The sequence below is a fragment of the Eriocheir sinensis genome, chromosome 3, assembly GCF_024679095.1.
Source record: "Eriocheir sinensis breed Jianghai 21 chromosome 3, ASM2467909v1, whole genome shotgun sequence".
Taxonomy (NCBI): domain Eukaryota; kingdom Metazoa; phylum Arthropoda; class Malacostraca; order Decapoda; family Varunidae; genus Eriocheir; species Eriocheir sinensis.
In genome coordinates this window covers 8897497-8909996 of record NC_066511.1, presented here as the reverse complement: position 1 = coordinate 8909996, position 12500 = coordinate 8897497, and the positions used below count along the sequence as shown (strand labels likewise).

General features: G+C 45.8%; 1 protein-coding gene and 1 long non-coding RNA gene across 2 annotated transcripts in view; both read left to right on the top strand.

The window, feature by feature from the left end:
• LOC127004575 (myosin-11-like) overlaps window positions 1-8682 on the top strand; it is a gene marked incomplete at its 3' end in the record, with an annotated part of 78143 nt that extends 69461 nt beyond the window's left edge. The window contains 2 exon segments of the mRNA XM_050872456.1: window positions 4468-4589; window positions 8617-8682. Coding sequence (XP_050728413.1) covers window positions 4468-4589; window positions 8617-8682 — 188 coding nt within the window.
• LOC127004582 (uncharacterized) lies at window positions 4596-8162 on the top strand. Its single transcript, XR_007757892.1, has 2 exons — window positions 4596-5594; window positions 5742-8162. It is a non-coding gene; the product is annotated as an uncharacterized LOC127004582 (long non-coding RNA).
• Window positions 8683-12500: the final 3818 nt, after the last annotated feature.

Sequence of the window (12500 nt, the reverse complement as noted above, 5' to 3'; positions counted from 1 at the left end):
TGTTCCAACAATCTTCAGCGCCCTCAAACTTCCATTCCGTTATCCCCTTTCCTCCTTCCCGTTTTCCTATCCCTTTCTCTCTCTCTCTCTCTCTCTCTCTCTCTCTCTCTCTCTCTCTCTCTCTCTCTCTCTCTCTCTCTCTCTCTCTCTCTCTCTCTCTCTCTCTCTCTCTCTCTCTCTCTCTCTCTCTCTCTCTCTCTCTCTCACACACACACACACACACACACACACACACACACACACACACACACACACACACACACACACACACACACATCTGCCTGCCCCTTGGGATTTCGACACTTTCATAACACCTCTCCTTCTCCTCCCCCTCTTCCTCTTCCTACTCCTCCTCCTCCTCCTCCTCCTCCTCCTCCTCCTCCTCTCTTCACACCCCGATATGGCAGCGATGGTGGGGCGGAGTCCGTGTTTTGTTATTAAATCGCTTAATTATGACTGTAATGGCTGGGTGTCGGCGATGTTTGAACTGGCGCTACACGTGGAGGAGGAGGAGGAGGAGGAGGAGGAGGAGGAGGAAGGAAGGAAGGAAGGAAGGAAGGAAAAGTCGCTCTCCCCCCCCCAAAAAAAAAAATGAAAGTGTATTTTAGTAGTAATCGTTCCTAGTGGCGTAACTTCATCTGTGTTTTAGCGACGATGATGATGGTGGCTTATATGGTGGTCATGATTCATAGTCCATAATATCTAGAGGTTGTGTGTGTGTGTGTGTGTGTGTGTGTGTAAGTGATCTTCCCCTCCTCCTCCTCCTCCTTCCCCTCTTTAATTAGGATGAGGACGAGCGTGCTATGTAAGCCTGGTGGACATAGTGGTGACCGTAGGGGTGCTGGATGTGTGGGAGAGAAGCAGGTTAAGGATGGAGAAGAGTAGAGAGAAGAGGAGCATCATAGACAGGGTTGGAGAGAGAAAGGAGAGTAGAGAAGAGCAAGGCAGGTTTGAAGATAGGAAGCAAGGAGATGAGCGGTGTAGAGGAGAGGAGGAGGGAGAAAGGAGAGTAGAGGAGAAGAGCAAGACAGGTTTGAAGATAGGAAGCAAGGAAATGAGCGGTGTAGAGGAGAGGAGGAGGGAGAAAGGGGAGTAGAGGAGAAGAGCAAGGCAGGTTTGAAGAAGATTAGGAGCAAGGAAATGAGCGGTGTAGAGGAGAGGAGGAGGGAGAAAGGAGAGTTGTTGAGAAGAGCAAGGCAGGTTTGAAGAAGATTGGAAGCAAGGAGATGAGCATTGTAGAGGAGAGGAGGAGGGAGAAAGGAGAGTTGTTGAGAAGAGCAAGGCAGGTTTGAAGAAGATTGGAAGCAAGGAGATGAGCGGTGTAGAGGAGAGGAGGAGGGAGAAAGGAGAGTAGAGGAGAAGAGCAAGGCAGGTTTGAAGAAGATTGGAAGCAAGGAGATGAGCAGCGTAGGGAGGGTTAGAGAAGAGGAAAGAAGAGGAGCAGGGCAGGATTAGAGAGAGTAGAGGAGAAGAGCAAGGCAGGTTTGAAGATTATTTGCGAGGAGAGGAGCAGCATAGGGAGAATTGGAGAAGAGGAAAGAGGAGGAGGAGGAGAAGGAGGGCAGGATTGGAGAAGAGTAGAGCACAGCAAGGCAAGTTTGGTGAAGAGGAGAGGAGGAGGAGAGCAGGATTGGAGAAGACAAGAAAGGCAAGGCAGGTTTGGAGAAGAGGAAAGAAAAGGAGATGGGCGGTATTGGAGTAGAGAGGGGAGGAAAGGAGAGAAGAAGGGAAGTAAGAGTTTGTCAGGCTTAAGAGACGAGAGAAGAAAAGAGGTACAGGGCGTGGTATACGAAAGGTTGGAGGAGAGTTGAATAAGGGGATGACAAGAGACAGAGTTGAAAGAGAAGAGTTTGCAGAGGACGAATGAGTGGACTGATTAGGTGTTTAGTGGCTTTGGGCAGCACTTAGGAAACGGGTTATTATAATTTTTCCAGCGCCAGGGAATAGTGGCTTCGGGCAGCACTTAGGAAACGGGTTATCATCATTTTTCCAGCGTCAGGGAATAGCCGAGGTCTGCAAAAGGAATGAGATGAATAAACGGGAAGATAAATAACGCAGACGTCGATTCGAATAAGGTAAATAAGGAAGATTACCGCCACTGTTGAGAGAGAGGGGAGAGGTTCATTATACTTATTTTTGTTGGTGCTCCTTCTCTGGCTCGGGGACTGCGTATGTCAGGGTGACGTCACAATGGGTGGTTGTTTTGGCGTCTTTAGCATACGTGGAACAGTGAAGTTTGTTTTCCGTGGGTGTTCCTTATTCGAGAGCAGTCTTCCTCCCCTCCGCCATCCCACTCTCGTTTGTCTTGAGTTGAAACCGATCACTCCCCATCCATTGTATCTCCCGGTAGCAGCGACGGGCCAAATTTGTGCCATGATATAAACCCCCAAAAATAGATGATACATAATCTGATCACAAATGCTTTGATATATATTATGAAATGGTTTGTGTGAGGGGTGATTTTTTTCTCATTTTTCTCGCTTGGAGGGACCACTACGAAACATGATCCCCGCTGCTACCGGGTTTTAAAAAGGCGTGGAGGAGGCCCATGCTTGCTGCTGATCATTCCCTTCTGTTATCACGTTTTTAGTAGTATAACTTGTACCCATTTTTTTAGGTCAAATTTCTAGCTCAAATGTGCCTCCGGAATATCTTTTCATCACCGTATTATTTGTATTATTTTACCGCCATGTGTCCGTGCCCTTCAGTGACCAAGCAATGACGTAATGCCACGCTTGGAATCCTGAACACAAAAGTCGTTTCTCAGCAGCAATCTTAGCACTTTCTCTCTCTCTCTCTCTCTCTCTCTCTCTCTCTCTCTCTCTCTCTCTCTCTCTCTCTCTCTCTCTCTCTCTCTCTCTCTCTCTCTCTTGCCCATCTCATATGCTGCTGTGTCCCGTTTAAGTTATAACGAACAACCTATTTTGCATTTTCGTCTCTTTTTTTATTTTTTATGGACAACCAACAACTTTTTTCATGGACAACCAACAACTTTTTTTTATAGACAACCAACAACTTTTTTTATGGACAACCAACAACTTTTTTTTATGGACAACCAACAACTTTTTTTATGGACAACCAACAACTTTTTTTTATGGACAACCAACAACTTTTTTTTATGGACAACCAACAACTCCTTTTTTTTATGGACAACCAACAACTTTTTTTATGGACAATCAACAACTTTTTTTATGGACAATCAACAACTTTTTTTTATGGACAACCAACAACTTTTTTTTATGGACAACCAACAACTTTTTTTTTATATACAACCAACAACTTTTTTTATGGACAACCAACAACTTTTTTATGGACAACCAACAACTTTTTTTTTATGGACAACCAACAACTTTTTTTATGGACAACCAACAACTTTTTTATGGACAACCAACAACTTTTTATGGACAACCAACAACTTTTTTTTTATAGACAACCAACAACTTTTTTTATGGACAACCAACAACTTTTTTTATGGACAATCAACAACTTTTTTTTATGGACAACCAACAACTTTTTTTTATGGACAACCAACAACTTTTTTTTATGGACAACCAACAACTTTTTTTTATGGACAATCAACAACTTTTTTTATGAACAACCAACTTTTTTTTTTTTTACCTTGCTCTTGATCTTCTCACCTGGTTAGCTTATACGAGGGACATTCATTTCTCTTATATATATTTTTTTATGGACTATCAACATCTGACTCACCTTTTTTTTTTTCTCGATATCTTTAACCGAGTGACATTAATACGTCTTTTATATATATTTTTTTTATGAGCCAACAACAGCTGACTCGCTTTTTTTTTTTTTTTTTTTTTACTATTGATTTTTTATTTGTTTTTTAACCGAAGGACTTTTATTTTTTATTCTAAATCTTTATATGGAACTTCAACAACTTACATTTTTTTTATCTTCCTGTTTTTTCTAACCTGACTAGCTTATTGAAGGACACTTATTCCTCTTTTTTTACAACAAAGGAGACAGCTCAGGGGCACACACAAAAAGGAAACGATAATATAATAGAAAAAGCCCGCTACTCGCTGCTCCTGTAAAACATCAAAAGAGGTGGCCGAAAGAGGGGTCAATTTCGGGAGGAGAGGTGTCCCGATACCCTCCTCTTATGCTCTATTTCCCTTCTTTTCTCTTTTCTGTTTCTCATTTATTCTTATTCTGTATCAACTAACTATTATTTTCTCTTCCTATTCTACATCAACAACTGACTCGTTTATTTTCTATTTATATTCTTCATCAACAACTGACTCGCTTATTTTATATTTCTATTCTCTATCAAGGTCCGACTCGTTTACTTTCTATTCCTATTCTACATCAACAACTGACTCGTTTTCTTTTTCTATATCAGCAACTCTCGTTTATTTATCTTACTCCTGATTTTCTAACCTGACTAGTCTATCCAAGGAAGAAACACGAGCCATCCCATTCTAAGTTTCCCCTTCCATCCCACAGATCGTGAGGACCAGAGCATCCTGTGTACGGGAGAGTCCGGCGCCGGCAAGACCGAGAACACGAAGAAGGTCATCCAGTACCTCGCCTACGTGGCCGCCTCCAAGTCCAAGGGCGGAGCATCGGTAAGACTAAGGCTAAGAATGAGCGTGGCTGAGGCGAAGGGTGGATGTCGCGGGTGTGAATGTTGTTGTAACCCCATTATACCCATTCTCTCTCTCTCTCTCTCTCTCTCTCTCTCTCTCTCTCTCTCTCTCTCTCTCTCTCTCTCTCTCTCTCTCTCTCTCTCTCTCTCTCTCTCTCTCTCTCTCTCTCTCTCTCTCTCTCTCTCTCTCTCTCTCTCTCTCTCTCTCTCTCTCTCTCTCTCTCCTAGTACGTAATTATTAAGTTTTCTTAGTAGATACACAAACCAAGGTGCAAGGAAGGGGTGGAAGAGGTAGTGAAGAGGGGAAAACAACACTTGAGCATCGTAATTGATAACCGACCCAAAGAAAACTGAGGGATAGATAAGTTGAAAAATCGTTAGAGAAGGTATTATGTGGGCATGATGTCAACTAGAAATGGCAGACCTAACAAAGAAAGGGTTCCATTGCCATAAAGGAGAGCAGGACCTAGGAGGGAGAGAAGCTGCAACAGGAATGGCGAGGCAAACGTGAGGTCGAGGTTATGTAAGGGAAATAAATGAAGCGAGGAACCAGAAAGAAAGGAGTTAGAAGAGAAGGGAGTAAAGCTAAGGTAAGGTAAGGTAATGGGGGTAGATTGGTAGAAAGGTAGGTAGTACGTGGATGTATGGAGACAGGAGGTAGTAGAGAGGGGAGTAAAGTAATAGATAGATGTATATAGAGATGAGAGGTTATGTGGAGAAAGGAAGATCATTGCGCGGGAAACAGAAGCAAGAGATAAAAGGTAAGATAGGCAGTTAGTTATGTAAAGGAAATAATGAAGTGAAGGAAGCAAAGAGAAGAGAATGGAGAAAAAGCAAGGTAGTTAGGTACATAGTAATGAGTTTGTGGAGAAAGGAAGATCATTGCGCGGGAAACAGAAGCAAGAGATAAAAGGTAAGATAGGCAGTTAGTTATGTAAAGGAAATAATGAAGTGAAGGAAGCAAAGAGAAGGGAGAAAAAGCAAGGTAGTTAGGTATATAGAAATTAGTTTGTGGAAAAAGGAAAATCATTGCGCGGGAAACGGAAGCAAGAGATAAAAGGTAAGACAGGCAGGTGGTTATGTAAAGGAAATAATGAAGTGAAGGAAGCAAAGAGAAGGGAGAAAAAGCAAGTTAGTTTGGTACATAGAAATGAGTTTGTTGAGAAAGGAAGATCATTGCGCGGGAAACAGAAGCAAGAGATAAAAGGTAAGATTGGCAGTTAGTTATGTAAAGGAAATAATGAAGTGAAGGAAGCAAAGAGAAGGTAAGGGAGAGAAAAAGCAAGGTAGTTAGGTACATAGTAATGAGTTTGTGGAGAAAGGAAAATCAATTACGTGGGAAACAGAGGCCAGAACAAAAAAAAAAAAGTAAAGAACGAAGTAAGGATCTAGGAAGCAAAGAGTTAAAAGAAAAGGGAGTAAGAAGTAAGGTAAAGAAGATAGATAAATATACAGAGAGGAGAGGTTATGTGGAGAAAGAAAGATACTTGAGAAACAGAGACCTGGGAAAAAAGGTAAGGTAAGCAGGTGGTTTTGTAAGGTAAAGAATGGAGTGAGGAACAATGGAGCAAGGGTTTAGAGGGGAAGGAAGTAATGGTATGGTAATGTAGGTAGCTAGGTAGGTAGGTAGATTATAGAAATGAGACGTTAATGTAAAGAAGGGGAGATCATTAAGTGAGAAACAGAGGGGCTAGAGAGTAAAGGTTAGGCAGGCAGGCAGGTGTGTATAGGTGAGAACCGGGGATGCTGGGTGGTAGGGAGAGGAAGAGGTTCACCCTGACTGCCTATTGATTCCGGGGAGGCTGGGGATAACACACACACACACACACACACACACACACACACACACACACACACACACACACACACACACGAAGATAGAGAGGAAGAGGAAGTAGTTTATTACGTAAGGAGGAAAGGGGAAAGTGGAAGGTGTGAAAGCATTTTGTGGTTTTAGGTTGAGAGGCAAAGGAAAACAAACCGTAGATATTCTCTCTCTCTCTCTCTCTCTCTCTCTCTCTCTCTCTCTCTCTCTCTCTCTCTCTCTCTCTCTCTCTCTCTCTCTCTCTATCTATCTATCTATCTATCTATCTATCTATATCCTCCCTATCGTGTGTGTGAGTGAGTGTGTGTGTGTGTGTGTGTGTGTGTGTGTGTGTGTGTGTGTGTGTGTGTGTGTGTGTGTGTGTGTGAATGCCGAGGTGTACATACTTTACCCTTCCCTTACAGCATGTCTTAACTTTTCTGTTCTTTTAACCATTGAGTTCTTGAATGGGTCGAGGACTTGCCTGGCCCTGCCGCGGGGTAGAGGTGCTGGACTACTTATGAGCTTCATGTACATAAATGGCGCCAGTAACTTGTTGAGGGCATCAGTGGTTGTGGTCGTAGCAGTAGTGGTAGTATATATGGTGTGGTTGTCACCCTCTGGAGGCGACGAACTAACCACAGACTCAACCACGCACTCGGAAATTAGTAGTTGCATTTGTGTGGAAAAGAGGGTTTTGAGAGACAGGTTCAGATAAAAATAATACAGTAATGATTATAAAAAGGTTATTAGTGAGTGTTAGATGAATGCTACCACTACTGTTACTGCTTCTGGCCTTGAAATGCATTAGTTAACATTCAGTTATCACTTCATTAAAAAAAAATTAAGCTTCACTATGGTTCTGTGTTTCTAAATTAGTCTCTAGTTCAATACTTATCCCGGCCGTATGTGTGGCCTTGCTGTACATTAATTAACAAGTTGTATGTCGACGTGAATGTGGAGTCACGGTTCACATTGTACAGATAACATAAACGTGCATCCCCCGACTCCTCCCCCGCCCCGTGCATGTGTTCCCTGAAGGCTCAGTTCTTGGTGCATGGACTGTCCTTACCGACCTTTGCTAGTAACCTCTGACCTGCCCTTGACCAACCTTGATACACACTTTTACCTGTCCTTTACCTTACACAAACCTATAACTGCGTTACTTTTACCATTCTTAATCCGCCACACACCAGTAACTTGAATTTCCTTACTACATCACCGTGCATAGGTCTACATAGCCACCCTTCCCTTCCCTACCTGTCCCCCTGTCGACACACACACACACACGCACACGCACACGGCGATTTTTTTTGCATCATATAGTTTCCTCCCCTCCCCCCTTCCCTTCCCTTCCCTTCCCTTCCCTTCCTACACTCGTGCCCCGGAACATGATGGATTACCTGCACCTCAGCACGTAACTACACACCTTCGTGCACACTTCCTCCCTCCGCCTGTTACGGTACCCCCCCCCCCCTCCCCTCCCCTTTCCCTAGCTCACACCTCAACACCTATTTTTGGATCCTCTCCCTGTTCCTTTGTCCTTATGTCGCTGCTGCAGCTTCCCGAGGGTTCACTTCCCCCCCCCCCCCTTCCCCCTCCCCCTTTATTTTCGTCCCCTTTCACTCTTAGGCCCCCCTCCCGCAGACCCTCAGTGGCCCCTCTCCTTAGATCGAGGCTTGCTCCCTTCCCCCTTTATCTCGTCTGCTTCCCGAGTCGTGTTGGTTTTATTAAAGATCACATTCACGTCACTCCAACACGAGAAATAAAGCATTAGTTAGTTGTATTAGTGTCTGTCCACCTACCTAGACTTTAACACACACACACACACACACACACACACACACACACACACACACACCTTGGTTTAGTTTAGTTTTTAGCGGACTACCACCACCACCTTCCATGATCGTGTTGTCCCGTCCACCCCACCACCACACAGACAGTCCCTCTGATAACACACCAGCTGCAGCTATTATTGTTCCTTCCTTCCTCCTCCTCCTCCTCCGTCACACACACACAATCTCCACCTTGCATGTCAACTGTATGTGTTGGCCTCCGTCGTTCCGTTCCCCCATATCCTTTTCCTCCTCCTCCCTACCTCCCCATTCCCATTCGCGAGGTCCAACACTAACTATGGCTTGGGTGTCTTCTTTTCTCTCTTCTCTTCCTGCAACTTCTTCCTCCGGTGGGGCTTTGACAGGGGGAGGACCCCCTTCAACAACAACCACAACAACAACAACAACACATAGGCAACGTCTTCAAATCCGTGAGTACTGTGCTTCCGCTTGAACGCAACTTTCCCTTCCTTTCCTTTCCTTGCCTTTCCTTTCCCTTCCTTTAATTTGTTCCTCCTTTCCTATATCTTTCCAACCTCTCCCAATCCCGCTCTCCGTCCATTCCTCAGCACTTCCTCTCATTTATTCGTTCCTTTGTGGACATCTTTCATCTCTTACTCTTCTTCCCCTCCTATTCTTTTTACTTGTCTCCTCCTCCTCCTCCTCCTCCTCCTCGGTGCCAAAACAATCTTCTTGCTTCCGAAATTCGCTAACCAAACATTCGCGCTTCCTTGTGTGTGGGAATGTGTTCGCATATGGGTGCTTCTCTGTGTGTGTGTGTGGTGTGTGTGTGTGTGTGTGTGTGTGTGTGGAGCGCGTTGCTCTTTTTTAATTCTGCCGCGCTTATCCCGCTTACGAGTGTGAGTGAATTTAACTTTTCAACATGTCTTTTTTTTTTTCCCGTGTTGATTTGCTTCGCTGTAGGCCAAAAGCTGAGAACGCGTGCAGTCAATCAAGCTTATCCTCGTGTACATTATAAAAACAAAAAATGTTCTCGTCTCTTTTGTATTTACTTTTCAGGTACTTTTGTGTGTATGCGTGTGTACAGTCTGTATAATATCATCGTACTGTTTTGTTTTGTTTTTATTTATATATATAGCAGTAGTAGTAGTAGTAGTATTGTAGGTAGGTCATTAGAGTAGATGGAAGGTATTTAGGGCATAGCAGTTGATGGCGTTGTCTTCGTTGAGTGGGTGGGGGTGGACAGGGGGGGGAGGGAGCGGATGGGGGGACAGGGGGAGGGAGTGGGATGGGGGTGGGAGGCTGAAGCATCTGCGTTGGGGTATACTATAAAAAAAAAGTGATGAAGGTGTTACTGGTGATGATGGTAGTGGGGGGGTGAACATAGCTGGAATTATTACGTGTCATGTAGTAATCTCTCTCTCTCTCTCTCTCTCTCTCTCTCTCTCTCTCTCTCTCTCTCTCTCTCTCTCTCTCTCTCTCTCTCTTAGTGGTGGATATTGTCAGCAGTCAACTGCATAATTATAACACACACACACACACACACACACACACACACACACACACACACACACACACACACATATGCACAGTTAGGCATTTAAAACACCACCACAGAGAGAGAGAGAGAGAGAGAGAGAGAGCCGAGTAAAGGAGGTTACACAGAAGATCTCTGGATGTGTATACGTACGAACCCTCCCCTCGGACCTCTCACTCCTCCCCTCCCCTCCCCGCCCGCCCGCCCCAGCACTCCCCGGCTGATGCCACGCCATATGGGGTCCCCCGAGTGTGCAGGGGTCGCTGTGTCACCCTGGGGCGCTGACCAGGGCCGCTCCACACCCAGGAGGCGGAAATGCACCCTTGGGGACACCGGCCGGAGGGTACACCTTGTGGACATGGGGCTGAGAGAGGACAGGTGGCGGAGGGAGGCACGGAGGGCGGGGAGGACGAGAGGGAGAGAGAAAAAAGATGCCAGTCTGAGAGAAAGAAAGCTTCAGGGAGGGAGGGAGGGAGTGGGTTGGTTAGTGGTCAGGTGGTGGTGTGGTTGAGTGGGGGTGGTGCGGGTGGGTATCGGTATCGGTGCCAGTGCTGGAGAGGGAGAGGGAATAAGGGAAGGAGGGGCAGAAGGCCACGCAGAGAGAGGGAATTGTGATTGAATTAATTAGTGGTGGACAAGGCGGGAAGGCAGGCAGGGAGGGGGGGCTGATTTTGGGGGCGTAAGACTAGAGGTGACGCTGGTTCATGACGTGGCTTAGAGAGAGAGAGAGAGAGAGAGAGAGAGAGAGAGAGAGAGAGTAGATACGGGTCTCGGTTCAAGCCACAAAAATAAAGCAACTGGGAATGACTAAATAACAGCTAGCATCCACACAAATAACAGCGATACCAACCAAACCTCTTGCAGTAATAAATCACCATCAGACACCTAAGTAATCATCATCCTTCGAAGTGGCGGTGTGGCGTTGCTTAGTATAGAGCGCACTGATGCCATCCTCTATACGGGGGTTATGCGACACCGTTAGGCATTACTTGTTTTCCCTCTCCCATTCAGTTGGTAGCGAGTTTGATTGATGCTGATTGCTTCCCTTGGCTAATAAACGTGTAATACTTGGCTGAACGAACCTAATTATATCCGTCTGGCTGTTAACTCCAAACTTTTATATACGCCTCGTCCGGGAAGTGAGGTCAGATGAAGAGAGAGAGTATATTCGTTCCTCTTCCACCTCACCTGCGTATTTCACCTCCAAGTGGCAGCCCAGGTAGTGAGAGGGAGGGAGGGAGATTTCAGTGGAGGGAACTTTCTCTCTCCCCTGATCTCTTGACCCCTAATGATGGAGAGGCAGGGCAGGGGGGCGGGGTGCGGCTCCGAGCAGTTCAGTTTTGTCTGTCTGCCTGTACGAGAGGAAGAGAAATCGAATGTGTTAAAGAAGCCAGAGGAATTGCAGACGTACACGAGTTTTCCTCTATGCAGCAAAAGGAGTCGACCTCGTGCACCCTTCCCTATCTCGTTTCCTACTCAACCAAGTGCTCTTCTGTCCCCCTAGGTGTTTTCTTCTAACTTTTAACCCAGTAGCAGCGGGGATCATGTTTCTTAATGGTCCCTCTAAGCGAGAAAAATGAGAAAAATCATCACACACACAAACCATTTAATAATATATATCGAAGCATTTGTGATCAGTTTATGCATCATCTATTTTGGGGGGTTTATATCATGGCACAAATTTGGCCCGTCGTTGGTACCGGGTTAAACCTCCTGGAAAACCCTACGGAAGAATGTAGAGATCAAAACAACAGTGAAAATAGCATCGACTAAGGTAAACACTATAAAAAGTGAAACAAAACTGCTCTAAGGGTTATATACACTTTAATTGGAGACTCGCGTGGCCACTTTAGTTTCAGAAATTTCTTACCACGTAATGGAGTTGTTTCCGCTCAAGGCCATCAGGCTGTCCGAAGGCGCAGGCGGGGACTCCGTCAGACGCGTTGGAGGTGCGGCCAGATACAATTACACCCTGCGTCTATGTATTTAGTTCTTATCCCATGCCGACGAAGTCATTAGGGGGCAGAATGGGCCACCAGCTGGGACCGCGCAGAACACAATCGAGGCGTTCACAGGGGCATTAACTAACGGTAACTCTGGCATTCGCTAAGCCAGGGAGTGATTCAGCAGCGCCTTGGTTTGGAGAGCCCAGTGTGTCCCGTCCATTAGGCTTTTTGTCTTTTGGCGAGTTTTCGTTCTCTCTCTCTCTCTCTCTCTCTCTCTCTCTCTCTCTCTCTCTCTCTCTCTCTCTCTCTCTCTCTCTCTCTCTCTCTCTCTCTCTCTCTCTCTCTCTCTCTCTCTCTCCTGTATATCTGCCTCCTCTCCTCTGTTCGTTACCTTCAGTGTCCCTCCTTTCCTCCACTCCTCCCTCCGCTGAAAGGTGACTCCGTTTGGCCTAACACCGTGACCCCTCCTCTGAGGTCACACAGACAGAGGGTGGGTGGGTTGGGCGAAGAGAGAGAGAGAGAGAGCGAGGAGGGGGGGGGGGGGGGGGAACCTACCTGCGACCTTGATGAATATAATCTTGTGTTGGGGGGAATAGTGCGTGAAGTGGAAAGGTAGGACAGGTGTGTGTGTGTGTGTGTGTGTGTGTGTGTGTGTGTGTGTGTGTGTGTGTGTGTGTGTGTGTGTGTGTATGCGCGCGCTGTAGAAGCCATGCGTGTATAAATGGCTTGGAGGTGCATAGGAAGGTGAGGGGGGGAAGGGCGTGTGTGTGAGAGAGAGAGAGAGATTGGGGGTGGGGGTCATCCA